This window comes from Clarias gariepinus, chromosome 24 (assembly GCF_024256425.1).
Source record: "Clarias gariepinus isolate MV-2021 ecotype Netherlands chromosome 24, CGAR_prim_01v2, whole genome shotgun sequence".
Taxonomy (NCBI): Eukaryota; Metazoa; Chordata; class Actinopteri; order Siluriformes; family Clariidae; genus Clarias; species Clarias gariepinus.
The window spans coordinates 11,054,731-11,069,783 of NC_071123.1; the positions used below are offsets into that span (position 1 = coordinate 11,054,731).

The 15,053-nt window shown below is 38.2% G+C and overlaps 1 protein-coding gene across 1 annotated transcript in view; it reads left to right on the plus strand.

Annotated features, from left to right (window-relative positions):
* Positions 1-15,053, plus strand: part of lrsam1 (leucine rich repeat and sterile alpha motif containing 1) — a 31,332-nt gene that overhangs the window by 524 nt on the left and 15,755 nt on the right. The window contains exons 2-20 of the mRNA XM_053485072.1: positions 29-85; positions 1,703-1,747; positions 2,225-2,302; positions 2,390-2,458; positions 2,552-2,636; positions 2,886-3,007; positions 3,936-4,026; positions 4,126-4,235; positions 4,572-4,601; positions 4,717-4,839; positions 6,484-6,623; positions 6,712-6,756; positions 7,192-7,262; positions 10,747-10,846; positions 10,924-11,011; positions 11,140-11,214; positions 13,734-13,814; positions 14,141-14,236; positions 14,880-14,978. Coding sequence (XP_053341047.1) covers positions 29-85; positions 1,703-1,747; positions 2,225-2,302; positions 2,390-2,458; positions 2,552-2,636; positions 2,886-3,007; positions 3,936-4,026; positions 4,126-4,235; positions 4,572-4,601; positions 4,717-4,839; positions 6,484-6,623; positions 6,712-6,756; positions 7,192-7,262; positions 10,747-10,846; positions 10,924-11,011; positions 11,140-11,214; positions 13,734-13,814; positions 14,141-14,236; positions 14,880-14,978 — 1,605 coding nt within the window. The remainder of the gene's footprint in view (positions 1-28; positions 86-1,702; positions 1,748-2,224; positions 2,303-2,389; positions 2,459-2,551; positions 2,637-2,885; positions 3,008-3,935; positions 4,027-4,125; positions 4,236-4,571; positions 4,602-4,716; positions 4,840-6,483; positions 6,624-6,711; positions 6,757-7,191; positions 7,263-10,746; positions 10,847-10,923; positions 11,012-11,139; positions 11,215-13,733; positions 13,815-14,140; positions 14,237-14,879; positions 14,979-15,053) is intronic.

The window sequence follows — 15,053 nt, forward strand, 5'->3', positions numbered from 1 at the left end:
TTGAGTCACATGTTTGTTCCTTTGACAGTCTAAAGAAGCAGGTGCAGATGACATCCTGGACATTTCTAACTGTGAGCTTACAGAGGTGAGCAGTGATCAAGTTATTTTAGTATCGCTTATTTATCATGACAGCTGTATTAATCTCCAGTGGTGACATGGTGGTGGAGTGGTTAGCACCTCCATGGTTTGGGTTCGATTCCCACCTCGGGTCTGTGTGCGTGGAGTTTGCATGTTATCCCTGTGCTTTATGGGTTTCCTCCAACAGCCTCAAACCATGCAAATTAGGGAAATTAGTGTTCCCAAAATTGTGTGTGTTGTGTGTTCCACCTCATGCCCTAAGTCTCCTGGGATAGGCCCAAGGCTCTTGTGACCCTGGTCACAGAATAAGATGACTGAATGAATGTTATACACAGCTTTGTTTCTCTCTGCTCTGTTACCACACTTTGGGGAACACTGGTCAGTCTTGTGTGTACATTTTAAATAGGATGAGAAATTTTCAAAAATCAAACAGCACTTATGTATGCGGATTAGTCTAATCTGTGTTTACAAAAAATGCCCAGGGTCCACAATGTACCTCACCTCATATCCTAAGTCTCTTGGCATAGACTCCAGGCCCTGGAAACCCTGTACACAGGATAAGCAGTATAGAAAATCTAGAAGAGTTTGTGAGAGCTGGACAGACTAAAGGATTAAAGTGCTACTGCATCATGGTTTTTATGTAGACATGAAGCAAGAGCTGAATCCCAATGGATTGATAGTAGAAGATAGTCGAACAGCATCCTGGATAATGAAGGAAATCATTAACCAAAGTGGAAGTAGATTAACATGTTGATGATGGAAGTTTAAAAATAAAACTCAGATTTGTGTTTTATTAAATAATATTTGTTAGAATTTGTTACAATTTGGTATAAATGTATAGATTCTAAATCTATGGCATGATGGTGCACCTCCAGGGTTGAGGTTTGATTCCGGCCATGACTGTGTGCGTGGCGTTTGCATGTTCTCTCAGTACTTAGTGTGTTTCCTCCAAGTTCCACAGTCCAAGACATGCAGATTAGGCTATTTGGTCCTTTCAAATTGCCTATAGTGTGTGTGTATATGTGCTTGTGCTCTGCAAAGGATTGGAACCCTGTCTGGATCGTAGCCCACTTATTGCCCCAAGTCCTCTGGGATAGCCTCCAGCCAACCACCCCCCTCCCCCTGCAAGAGTGTACAGGATAAGTGGTATGGGGATTAAGTTAGTCCAAGTGAGTAAGTGATTATAAAGATCAGCAAGTCATTCAGGGTGAATATTTTTCTTTCATAGGAAAAAAAATTGTAAATCTCTGTCCTCTGTCTAAGCGTATCATTGATCCCAACATTAAACAAGCACACATACATTGTTTGTATAAATATATTTTTCGAGACTTTAAAAGCAGGTGGAAAAAATTTTAATGTTAAAATTTCTATCTTAAAATCGTTTTAAGTCCCATCAACTGGACATCAAACCGGTGTAGTCAAGTTCTACACAGATTGGACTTCCATCTGACCGTGTTGCTGTGCTGTGTTCAGCTTGGACACAAAGCACAAAAGATTTGGTTCTGTGCCAAGTTACATTTGAGGCGTACAGCCTATATACAGGGAAACTCTGCAGTAAAATGTTATGATAGATGTGACTCTGAATTTCTGAAGTTTATTTACAAAGAAATTGTATTTTCCATAGGTTCCATCCAATGTCTTCTCCATCTGCAAAGTGCTTCAGAAAAAGGTGACGTAAATATATACAGTATATACAGTACTGTACCCCACTCCTTTTTTTTTTTGGCATTTTCAGTCCACTCCCTGGATCTGACCTGTTCAAAGGAATGGTTTTTGTTTGTTAAGCCACACAGTGACCTATGAATCAATAAAGCATAAACCTTTTAAGGCATGAAATATTGAGAAACAGGTGCAGATGATGACAGATGATCAGGCTGGTGATGCTGAATGTTTAGTGTTTAAAAAAGACAAGAGGGGAGATGAGGTTGCTGAAGTTGTTACATAAACAACCAATTTTTAAATTGTACCTATAGGCAGCCTCTCAGTAAAATTTTTGTTCACATTTCACTAATTTAATTTCATGTGAACTAAAAGGGGCGCCACAAGACATAGTCCTATATATTTTGAAGTATCCCATTGTTAAGTATCGCTGGAGTAAAAAATCTAAGCCATTGCGTTAACTGTTCATTTGTTTATTTTATTGCAGGTGCTCATCCTCTGTGGAAATGAGCTCAAGTCACTGGTACCGAAAAGCTGTGTCATAACCTCACTGGCAACTATAAAAGTATGACATTCAGGCCAGAAATATGAAAAAATTCCTCATTTCATATATACGGCCAGTGTTCAGTGTGCTACTTTTTCCTTTCCCAAGGTGTTGGACCTCCACGAAAACAAGCTCACATCACTACCAGATGATATTGGACAGCTGCCCTCCCTGCAGGTCACACTTTCATCATTTTGTTTCATGCTATTCTATTCAGATTTTGTGCTCTACTGTGGCTATAACCATATTAATGGTGATGGTGTTCTGTAGGTGTTAAATGCAGAAAATAACCAGATCAAGACACTTCCAGTGTCTATAGGCGATCTTCGGAATCTACAGACACTAAACATGAAAGGTGCGGATTTGAGTTTGGGTGAATCAAATTCAAATTTTATTTGTCACATACACAGTCATACACAGTACGATATGCAGTGAAATGCTTGAGAAATGCTTGGGTGAAGACTAGATATCGTTTCTGTCCGTCTCTCTGAATTAATAGTTAGTTTCAAGTGTCGCATTTTAGTGTTTTTCTGCAGTGTGTAAATAATTAAAAGAAAACTCTTTGAGAAAGAATAATCACGTTAGGACTTTGTTTTGTGTGAAGGGAACTGCCTACGTGAGCTGCCCTCGTCTGTGGGGCACATGGGCAGTCTGCGCACGCTGGACCTGAGTGAAAACAGCATCAAAGAGCTGCCCAAAGAATTGGCCAACGTCCGAACCCTTGAGGTAAACGTGAAACCAGTTTAATCCAATTTCGCACTCCATGTGGATGTGGAAGCTCAGCTTAATTCGGCGCTATATATAAGGAAATGAGGACCTTAACCGAGCGTTTTACTCGTACACCCTGCCTGGCCAAAAATAAATAAATAACAAATAAGGGACAAGAAAACAAATAAGGAAATTTAAAATTACTGGAACACATTATGAAATTTGAAGAATACTGCAGAACTGTCAACTTTATGCAAGGAATGTGGTCTTAAAAAAAATTCATGAAATCGCTTGTAAAATCTAAAACCAGACGTGTGTTTATTAGTGAAAGTAAAAGCATTTCCATATGCACACAGTGTGATCAGAACTCAAAGGATTGGGACTAAACAGCTGTGTGGCCATAAGAAAACCACTTGTTTTCTGAGGCTAATCAGATAAGAAAAAGACTCAAATTAACTTGGGAGCTTAAAGATTGAACCTTGGAGCCATGGAAAAGGGTCATGTGATCTAATGAGTTTAGATTGACCCAGTTCCAGAGCAATAAGGCCATCTGAGTAAATGCATGAAGCAATGCACCTGTAATATATAGTCGCCTCTGGAAACATTGCCTTGGAGTTCTTATTCTCTGATGGCACATGTGTTCCTGGACTCGCATCATGAAAGAGTGGTTCTGGGAGCATGAGAAATCATTTTCACACATGAACTAGCCAACACGTTGTGTGCTATAATTAAAGCTAAAGGTAACTAAATGAAATCTTGGAGTGTGCAACTTTTTTTGGCCAGGTCACGTGTATCTATTAAAGTTCTTATCTTCCTGTGACTTCCTCGAGATCTATTTCTGAGATTAGGTTTAAACACCCTGCACACTTGTGGGCCAGTGCAACATATTTCCAGGAATTATGAAGTTATTTGGGATGAGTTTTAAGGTCAAAATCTGTGTGTGTAGAGCTTGACCCTTGATGCGTGCGTTATGAGCTACCCACCTGCCTCAGTCTGTACAGCAGGCACAGAAGAAATCCAGCGCTTTCTCTGCTCAGGTAAAAGTACAGTTTTTCCACAGTCAAACAGAACTCTGAATAAATTACATACTGTGATTATTTTCTGTCAATACGGCTGATTTAATGTGTGTTTTGCAGAGCTGGGGCTGGAGTATTGTCCTCCCTCACAGTACCTGCTGCCCGTGTTAGAAAACGATAGCAACAAGTCGAGCCTGGACTGCGTTGATGGGGAGGATCTAGCCTGGCAGGTGAGAGTTTAAAAAAACTGATAATTGGTACTTCCTACATGTGACTAACTATCTGGGACAGTGAACTAAGATGCTATGGACAAATTATGCCTAATAATGTAACGTTAGGGTGTATACTTTACGTTATTAGACATAACTTTTCCATAACTACCAGATGTAGTCGACTAAGGTGCGGTAAATGCCTTATATCTGAATCTGTGCACAAACTCTGGACATCATACTTGTCTTAGCTGAAGTTGTATATGTGTAGATGTAAAGATGTTTTTTACTGAAGATGTGTTTTGTTCCATACAATGTGTTCTTTACTGATTTAACACTCGTTCTCTTATATGGCAGAGCAAATTTATGGACTATGAGAAGATAAAGGTATGCTGGGACAGTCTTTATTAGTTCACTATAATGGACATTGGATTTTATATATTTTTATTATAATTTTTTTAAAGATCTTTTTTTTACCTCCCTCTCTGTCTGGTCCTATCAGGAGCAGAAGCAGCTGGAGAAGCTGAACTTTGAGAAGAACCTGGAAGAGAAACAAAGAGAGCAAACACAGCTTCTTCTTCTCAACAACTCACGCAAAGAGTGCATGCTCCTTTCGGTCAAACTGGTAACCTGTTTTCACTCTTAAATTTTTTGGTGACTGTTTCATTTTGGTCCGAGTCTCAGTAGATCCAGAGCTTGTTCTGAGAACACTGGATGGGATGGGGGAAGACACCCCACCCTGGTACCCTTAGCACGTGGCATATATCCAATGTTACAGGTTATAGCTTGTGTCAGTCTACACATATTAACATATACACCTATGTAAAATTACCTATTACACTGATACACTGTATGTTTCATAAAACCTGCAGAATGACTGGCCATCAGAAAAGTGTCTTACATTTATCTTTCCACACATAAATGAAACCCTTCAGGCACGTTTTTAAGTACGTGATGGTTATTTAGACACTCGTATTCACTGTTTTCTCTTAAAACATGTACACTTTTCCCCCCATATTTCTCCCTAATTTAGTCGTGTCCAATTCCTCCCCGTCGCTAGGGGGCTCCATATTAAGGCTACTACTGCCACTCTGTCAGGAGGGCCGAAGACTATCACGTGTTTTCTCCAAACCACGTGACGCCGTGGTTGCGGGAGCTCACAAGCGCCCCTGATTGGCTGTAGAGCCATGATTAATGTAGAAGCACTAAGTAACTCTCATCCCTCCCCTCTGAGAGAGCTCGGCCAATTAGCTCTCTCTAGACCTCCGGCTGCGAGAGGTTACAGCATCACTCGGGAATCGAACTCGCAATCTCTCTCTCCAATAACGAATGTACTTAAATTGGGATTTCATGTGATAGACCAACACAAAGTGGCACATTGTTTTTTTAAGTTAAAGAAAAGTGATAAATAGTTTTCAAATTTCTTTACAAATTATTACCTGAAAAATCCCAATACTTTGTAGAACCTTTCGCTCCGATTACAGCTGCAAGTCTTTTGGGGTATGTCTCTACCAACTTTGCATATTTAGAGAATACAATTTTTGCCCATTCTTCTTTGCAAAATAGCTGAAGCTCAGTCAGATTGGATGGAAAGTGTTTGTAGAGACAATTTTCAAGTCTTGCCACAGATTCTCAATAAGACTTATGTTTAGGATCGTTGTCTCCAGTCTCTAATAGGTTTTCTTCTAAGATTGGCCAGTATTTGGCTCCATCCATCTTCCCATCAACTCTGAGCAGCTTACCTGTCCCTGCTGAAGAAAAGCATCCCCACAACATCCCCACACAGTATTAATTTTCCAAAAAGTAAGCTGCTTCTCTGATTAGTGCTCTCCTTGCCTGGTCTGTTTGCAGTTGTGTCATACTTTTTCTATTTTCAGATGATGAATTGAACAGTGCTCCGTGAAATGTTTAACATGTTGTTTTTTTTAAATAAATGAACTCTGCTTTTAACTTCTCCACAACTTTATCTCTGACATGTCTGGTAGATTCCTTGAGCTTCATCATACTGTTTGTTTGAAATTTGAAAATCATTTATCATTTTGGTTTACTTCTCAATTATGTGACACTTTGTGTTGGTCCATCAGATGAAATCCCAATAAAATACATTTATGTTTGTGGTTGTAACATCACAAAATATGGAACAGTTCAAGGGGTATGATTACTTTTGCAAGGCACTGTAGTCCTGATGAACATTGAGATTCGGGATATAATTCGGGATATTGTCTTTTTTTATGCATATACTTTTCTCGTATGATCTGTGTGTTTCCAGGAGCAGGAGCGAGTAGAGCAGGGTGTCAGCCAGCAACAAAAGGTCCAGGAGGCTGAGAGGCAGAAGCTGCTGGAAAAAGTTCGAAGAGCTGAAGCCAGTATCACCTCTCGTATCTCTAATCTGCTGCTTGACAACAAACGGTGCGAGAACAAATGAAGTACATTTTTCACTTTTAAAAGAGAAAGCAGAATTTACTTGGTCTTACTTTGAGAATTTTTGTTTCTGCAGCCAAGCAAAAAGTGCCGAATTTCTGCAGGCGTTAGAGGAAGATCGGTAAGTGCTTGTTATTGATCTTCAGGATGGAACATTAAATTTGGCACAGACATAGAATAGGCTAAACACATTATTCGCTCCAAACAGATCTCTATGATGTGCACTAGTGGTTCAGAGCACACACGCACACACACACAATCCATTAGGCTTCTGTCTCTGGTCTATTATCACTCATTCATTCATCCTTAGTAACTGCTTCATCCTGGCCAGGTTTTGGTTGATTCAGAGATCCAGAATCAAATGAGTGACCCGGGGAAAACCGGGTCACTCATTTGCTTTATTGTGAAATACACTAAAAACCACAGGTTTCAGCACTAAAGATTTATCTTGTAGCAGCTATTCAGGATCTTATTTAGATCAGGTTTATGATTTTCAGGTGAATAGCCACAAAGCACAGAATTGGTTCTTATTTTAAGATTTTATTTCGTCATCTAGAATCCGGATGGAGCAGCTTACTGCCGTCACCCAGGAAGAAGCCAGCACTCTGAGAAAGAGAGATATTGCAGGTGGGATACAAAGTTAATCTTCACACTAAAAAAGTATTAATAAAAAGGTCCCAACATGACACAACATGATTTCAGAAATCAAAATAATTTTATTCACCAGTACTAGCTAGAAGAATTTGGCATGCTCATTGTTTAAATATCTGTTTGTATTTTACAGCTTAGATAAATCTGCCAGGATTTTTCAGGTTGATTTGTAGTTTAGTGCTGACCAGAGGAAAAAAAATCTCTATAATTCACTGTACTGAAGATTTTCTCAAGTTATCTTTATTTATAATGGAACCCAAATAGCAGGTCCTTTACGATATGGCCTTAGTACAGTGGAACCCCTGTTCACGCATGCCTCTGTACAAACAAATCGGTTTACGACCGAAAAATTTGTCTAAAATTTTTCTCTGTTCACAAACTGCTCCTCAGAACTCGACCAAAATCCAGCCATCCCCCGCTGCCACTATCAGCTGAGCAAAGCCTTTAGTGCACCATCCAGCATCAGTTTTGCTCAGTCCGCTGTCGCGAATCGCTCACATGATAAAAGATTTCGTGCAAAGTGGAGTGACGCCCAAGCTTAAAAAATGTCTGTGGTAAACAGATTGAACCATATGAACCATATAGTGGCTTTGTGCATCACCATCCAAAATGTCTCTGGATAGATTTTTAGTGAAAATTGCTGCCACCTACAAACCAGCGGGCAGGAAGCAAAAAAAAAGAAAACCAGTGAAGGAGAATTACCCAGTGTTATTATGGATGGGGGACTATCCTTCCAATCCTAACCTCCTTCCCACACATCTTTCTCTCCTCCATTTCTTCACATCAGTAAGTCTCTCTAGGAAAAGTGCATTAACGGTACATATTAAAATGAAGTGTTCACTCTCTTCTGTACAGTTTATATTCATATTTAGTGCTGAATCATTTTTGTATAGTTAAAGCGTTTTAATACTTTAATTATTTTGTGATGGAAACAAAATACATTAAAAGGTAAATATAGTTCATAGTGACAGAGAACGGATTAATTCTATTTACATGTATTCCTAGGGAAAAAAACAAATCGGTCTACAACCAAATCAGGTTCCACAGTACATAGCATGAATTTAAACCTAATTCAGCAAAAATTTTGAGGGATGTTTTGCATGTTTTCATTCAACAATTAATTAAAACCTCAGAGTCAAAGTAATTTTAGTTAATTTTACTTTACTGAAGGTTTTGTGGCATCCCTACGTGATAGGCCACATGAGTGTGTTGGAACCATGGAACCACAAATTGTTATTCATGAATATATTGTTATAATAACTGTAGTTCCCACTCTCGATTGCCAAGTTATACAGATGTATTTATACAAATGTATTCAGGTGTAAATGACTGGATATCAACTAAACATGTACAGAGGTTAAAAAGAAAAGATTAGTACTGCATATTCAATTCAATTCAATTTTATTCATATAGCGCTTTTAACAATGGTCATTGTCTCAAAGCAGCTTCACAAAAATGAAATAAATTCATAAAAAAAATATATATATATATATATATATATATATATATATATATATATATATAAATTCATAAAAAAAAAAAAAAAATATATATATATATATATATATATATATATATATATATATAGGACCAGCTCCAGCTGAATTCTGCCTTATTGTGGTTGGAGCTACACATCCTGCTCCTGTGCTCCCAGTGATCCAGATCCCATCTGCCCTCTGCACCTACTGACTCATCCCTATGTTGAACTGGACTTCATGTTAATTTAATTTATATAAAGAATTCAGCTGGAGCTGGTCCTTCTCTGGATGCTTCAGGATCCTCGCAGGGTTGGCCTTTGTCTACTGAAGCTGGTACAATCTCCAGATGCCTCGGGATGGGTAGAAAAGTACAGAACAGATGGAGAGGATTAGTGTAGTTGCCATTCAGGATAGATGTACTGAAGTATGAAGTTATGGGATGAGTTACAGTATGCCAGATTAAAGAGATGCGTCTTGAGTCTACTTTTAAACTGGGAAACTGTGTCTGAGCCCCGAACACTGTCTGGAAGGCTATTCCAAAGTTTTGGAGCTAAATATGAAAAAGCCCTACCCCCTTTTGTAGATTTTAAAATTCTGGGAATTACAAGAAGTCCAGAGTTTTGTGATCTTAAGGAGCGTGGTGGATTATAGCGTATCAAAAGACTGGTTAGGTATGTGGGAGCTAAACCATTTAAAGCCTTGTATGTACAGTAAGTAATACTATTTTGTAATTTATTCTAAACTGAACAGGTAGCCAGTGCAGGGATGATAATATTGGGGTTATATGATCATATTTTCTGGATCTAGTGAGAACTTTGGCGGCTGCATTTTGGACTAACTGAAGCTTGTTTATTGAGGATGCAGGACAACCACCTAGTAATGCATTACAATAGTCCAGTCTGGAGGTCATGAATGCATGAACTAGCTTTTCTGCATCAGATACGGATAAGATGCTCCTAAGTTTGGCGATAAATTCATATGTGTTTGAATTGCGGTTGGCATGAAACCCAAAACAAATGGTCAACCAAAAGTGAAATCACAGGCGGGACAAAGGCAGAATGGAACATTTTGCTTCTCTTTTATTTTTTACTCTTTATTATTTTAAATTTTATAACTTCTATACTTTATAACTTTTTTATACTAAATTTTTTGTTACTGGCTTACCAGTTTTCCTTCCTTGGGCATCTTTGTATGTCCTGACCACTGGAAACTTGAAACATCCCATAAGAGTTGCTGTTTTGGAGTTGCTTTGACCCATGCGTTCACACATCACAGTAGCCTTAGTTACCTTTTCACAGTACCCTTAGTTACAATATCTCGTTACAGTGGCACCTGGAAATGAGTGAGATATATCAGACCGCAAGTGAACATTTTGTCCCTGACGTCGATGTGTTCAAAGCAGAAAAACATTGGCAAGCAAAAATGGAGCAACTCCAAAACTGCAGCACTTGTGGGATGTTTGCATTCTGCAGTGGTCAGAACATACCAAAAGTAATCCACTAAAGGAAAAACTAGTGACAGTGTCATGGGCGGCCTAGTCTGACTGACGCACATTTGGGAGTGTAGTCTGATTCAATAGAAAAACTGCTGTAGCTCAAATTGCTGCAAAGGATAATGCTGGTTTAAATAGAATGGAGTCAGAACCCATAGTGCGTCAATGTTTTGGTGGCAAAAGGGGGGGACGAATGTAATTTTAGACAAGTGGTCATAATCTTGTGGCTGATCGGATGATGCATAACTGTCCTCTTTTACATTCAAACTTGTACACAATGTCTAAGGTGGGATAGTGTCTCTCTGAGAGTGATGCTGTCCCTCCTACCAAAGATCCAATTTTTGTAAAATTTTATTTTCTTAGACTTTTTAAAATTCCTCTTCCCATTTAAGGAAAAATTCCTTTCAGGACCTAGATTTTTGGTCTTCTATCCCCATGCAGTTGATGAGATTAATCGGTCAGCTCACAATGTCTCTATCTATCTGTACAGTTGCTATGCAGACCATGTTATCTGAGAGCTATGCAGTGAGGTTACTGCAGGAGGCCAGTGAGGCCAGGAGACAGAATATGGTGTCTGAAGCCTGCAAGAGGTACAAGCAAATGCTTTCATCGGACTACTACACTGTGGGCTTTTTTCTGCTTTAAGCCTTATTTTTTTCTTTTTTAGTATGGAGACATTGGACAGGAAGTTTGAGCAGGTTTTGGCCCTGCAGCAGCTTGATAAAAGCAAAGCCATCAGCCAGATCCTTCAGGAGGTAAAAGGCTGTTCATCTGTTACTCAGACGGGAGTGCTGCACCAGGATCAGATTTCCTTCTGGCAAATGCTATTGCATTTTACAATTAATGAGACCATGAATGCAAATTTGGTTTGTCTTGCTTGCAGGAGGAGATGCAGAAGGCAGCCTTTGAGGCCTTGCAGCTCCAAAGGGACAGTGTGCATGGCTATATTCGCAATCAGGTAGATATCATGGTTTACATTTATGTTTCTATTTATATATCTATTTTTGTTTGGAAGGTCACTATACAATCTAGTATAGTGTTGATCTGTTGTGGATTAATGGTCTTACTCAAGAGCCCAGGAGAGGGCCTGTTTTTTCTTTTCAAAAGAATTTATCCATAAATTGTTTGTCATGGCAAATACTGTAAAGTTGGTTTCAAAAGTTTTGAGATTTTATAATTTTACTTTTGTTAATCTGTAGCTCAATAAGTAGGCTGGAATTGAGTATACTTGGCAATGATTTGCAATTTTATATACTCGATTTAAAGTTTGAATGGCTTATTTTTCAAATTGCCTGCATACTTTTAATGAAAATTAAGAAAATCAGTCCCCCACACAGTACAGTGTGTGTGTGTGTGTGTAGATATACAAAGAATACAAAAATACTGTGTAGCAATATGTATAGCAATATGTAGTATTACATATTGCTATACATATACAGTAGTCACACCATCGTTGATACAATCATGTAACCGTCAAAAAAAGGCATACATTTTTCATGTTGGAGTGTGTATAAAATTTTTGGGTCCCTCTGTATATGTTACCTGGCCAATGAAGGGTCACAGTTTTAAAAGGGTCAAATTATTATATCAAGCAACAAAAACAATCAACCATTTACTTTAACCATAAACTTTTTGATATGCCCATGAGGATGAGAAAATCAACATTAGAGAAACATTTTTAATCTAACAGGAAGTTTTAGTTTAGTTTGATCTCATTAAATTTTAATGCAACTTACTAAAAGACTTATGAATCAGGTCCAAGTTCTCTGTCAGTCCTAAGATTAAGACACATGTTCTTGTGTTTAGTGACTCCACCTTAAACACTGAGTTATTCCTGGTTGCGAATCTCAAAAAACACACAAACTTACTGAGTAGAGGCAATGTTCACGTACACACCTGATTAAATTGGAATGATTGTGTAGACATTATTGATATTTTGAATTTGAATTAGTTTGTGGAAGAAATGTGGTTGAAACAAATTATGATCGAGCATAATTAGAGATCACAAACTCTTAGTGAAGTTGCAGACTATAAAATCTACAGTAGAGCTCGAAACTATGTTTTATAGTGAGCATAAGAGCATTTCCAAAAACCCAATGTGATGAGAACTCTCAGCATTGGGACTAAACAGCTGTGTGGCCGTGAGAAAGCCACTTGTTCATGAGGCTCATCAGGGGGAAAAAGGCTTCAGATTGCTAGGGAACATAAAGATTGCACAGTTGTCATGTGGTCTGATGAATCCTATTCCAGGGTGATGAGGTATCAGGGTAAGAAGTGCACCCATCATGCATAGTGCCCACTACTGTACAAGTCTCTGGAGGCAGTGTTATGATCCGGGGTCGTTTCAGTCAGGTTTAAGCTTGGCAACATTATTGTATGTGTCAATAAAATGAATGTACTGAATGACCAGGTTGTCACATCAATGATTTTGTTTTTCTTTCCTGATGCCACAAGCATATTCCAGGACTTAATTTATAAAAGAGTGGTTCTGAGACCCTGAGGAATCATTTTCACTAGATTTCATGCTGCAGTTAAAGCTAAAAGCAGTTGAACAAAATCTTGGCATGTGGGGAAACTTTTTTGGCCAGGCAGTGTATAAAAGTTAGTCATAGCTTATGTGCTACAATTTCTGAGCTGCATAAAGGAAAGTTTCGCACAACAGCACTTAGGAGCAGTTTGTTATTTAGTTTTAGAGCTTTGGTTTTCATGAAGTTTTGTGCATCTGCATGAATTCAGCTGTAAACACATTATTTGAGCACATGAGCATGAGAATGCCAGCATTAGAGAAACATTTTTAATCTAGCAGTAAGTTAAGTGTGGTCTCATAAAAATTTTTATGAGGCGCTGAGTTAGTCCTGGTTGCGAATCTCAGAAATCAGAAACCCACTGAATAGAGGCAATGTTTACTTACACACATTAGCAGGTTGGAATGGTTGTGCAGACATTATTACTATTGAACATTTGAATTAGTTTTGAGCTTCATATTGAATCTCAGTATTTAGTTATTAGTTCATTTGCAGCTGGCCATTTTTTTTTTTTTTTTTTTGCTCCTACATTGTTCAGCATTTTTGGTCAACCCTTTGTGTTTACATACTACCAGCAGACTCACCTACTGTAGTGTTCAAAGTACCCCTGCATTCAGAAACTTCTTTTAGGTGGCCTACTCCAATTCTCTAGATACAGACGTGTAAAAGCAGCACTTAAGTCACATAGATCTGTTTAAAAGAAGAAACCTTGAGATAGGAAAAAAAAACCAGCTAATTAGTTTGAAGCTGTCATGGTTTGTTGGCCAAATTAAAAGATGTCAATTTTAATTAGTTTTAGCTATATTTAGTTTAGCTCAAAATAGCTACAGCCATGTTATTGGATACTTGGCCATTAAAACATTTCTAATCATATAATGGTTCAGGGGCACTTTGAGACTTCTTATTGGTTCTTGCTTTTTGGCATCACCTCATCATGTCTTCATGTCTCTAGATAAGGCTAATTGAGGCAGAGTTAATGCAGCTGACAAAGCTGGAGGTTAAAAGGAGAAATCTGGATGCAGAAACCCTGCAGGTATGTTGGAAATGTAGAAGCTGATTTGGCTGTTTTAGAGTGTAATATTTCTGTATATAGAACAGCGGAATTTTTGTTCAGTATAGAAAACAGCATCTTGATATAATGAACTCGATATTCTATCCATAAAATACTTTGCTTCATCCTTTTGTTATTGCATCTTTTAATTTTTCTTCATTTATTTGATTATTTTGCTTCTGTCACTTTACTCCAATACACACAGGTTGACACCATGATTGCGCAGCAGCTATTTATGCATTAATAAAGATTTTGTATTTTTGTGTGTGTGTGTGTGTGTGTGTGTGTGTGTGTGTGGTATTTGTCAGGAGGCATTGGCAGAACAGAGGACAGCTCTGTCTGATATGCTCCAGCAGCTGCTGAAACAGAAGGACCAGAGGGAGATAGAACTCAAACAGATTCTGGTAAGGCGGCTGTGGAACCGAGCAATTAAATCATAAATCAACTTAAAGGATTAATCCACTTGTAACCTGTGATATTGTGTATGCACATACACACAACAGATTCTTTATTAGGCATGCCCCTACATCATCTTAATCATATAATTATCCAGTACAATGTACAGTACCCATGAGCTCAGTTCAGGTTCTGAAAATGTATGGAAAAAAAAACAGTGACCCCTAGATAATTACAACCATGCATTATTAGTACAGTATAGTATTGTGATTAGATTACAATCTTGAAATGCATGAGCCCCTTCCTTTACATACACCAGGTTGAAGAGCAAATATTATAATATGAGCAAACCACATTGTATATATCATTAAACTCTTTAAATCACTTATAATCTTCTGGGATTCATTTCCCAGGATGTTATCTTCACTGACTTAGTACACTTATTTAATTTTTAGTAATTTACATGTAATAGAACATTTTCTAGTTATTCATTAATGAAGGCACATGAAACTGTCATTGTGAACCCAGCTCTTTTGGCCTGCTGCTTTTCTTTTTACACGAGCCAACAAGTTCAGTAGGCTTTATTGTCATTACAACCATATACAGTTAGTCAACACCGTTGATGTTAAACATATTATATATTATCTTTAGATGGAGATGGAGCTGAAGAGCGACTCCACTCAGCAAAACTACTGGATGATCCAGTATCAAAGACTGCTGGCTGCCAAGCCTCTGTCGCTGTGCATGCAGGTTAGGTTCTTTCTAAACTTGTGACTCAGATGCCAATCATATTAAGATGTTAAAGTTTTGTTGCATTAACCACTT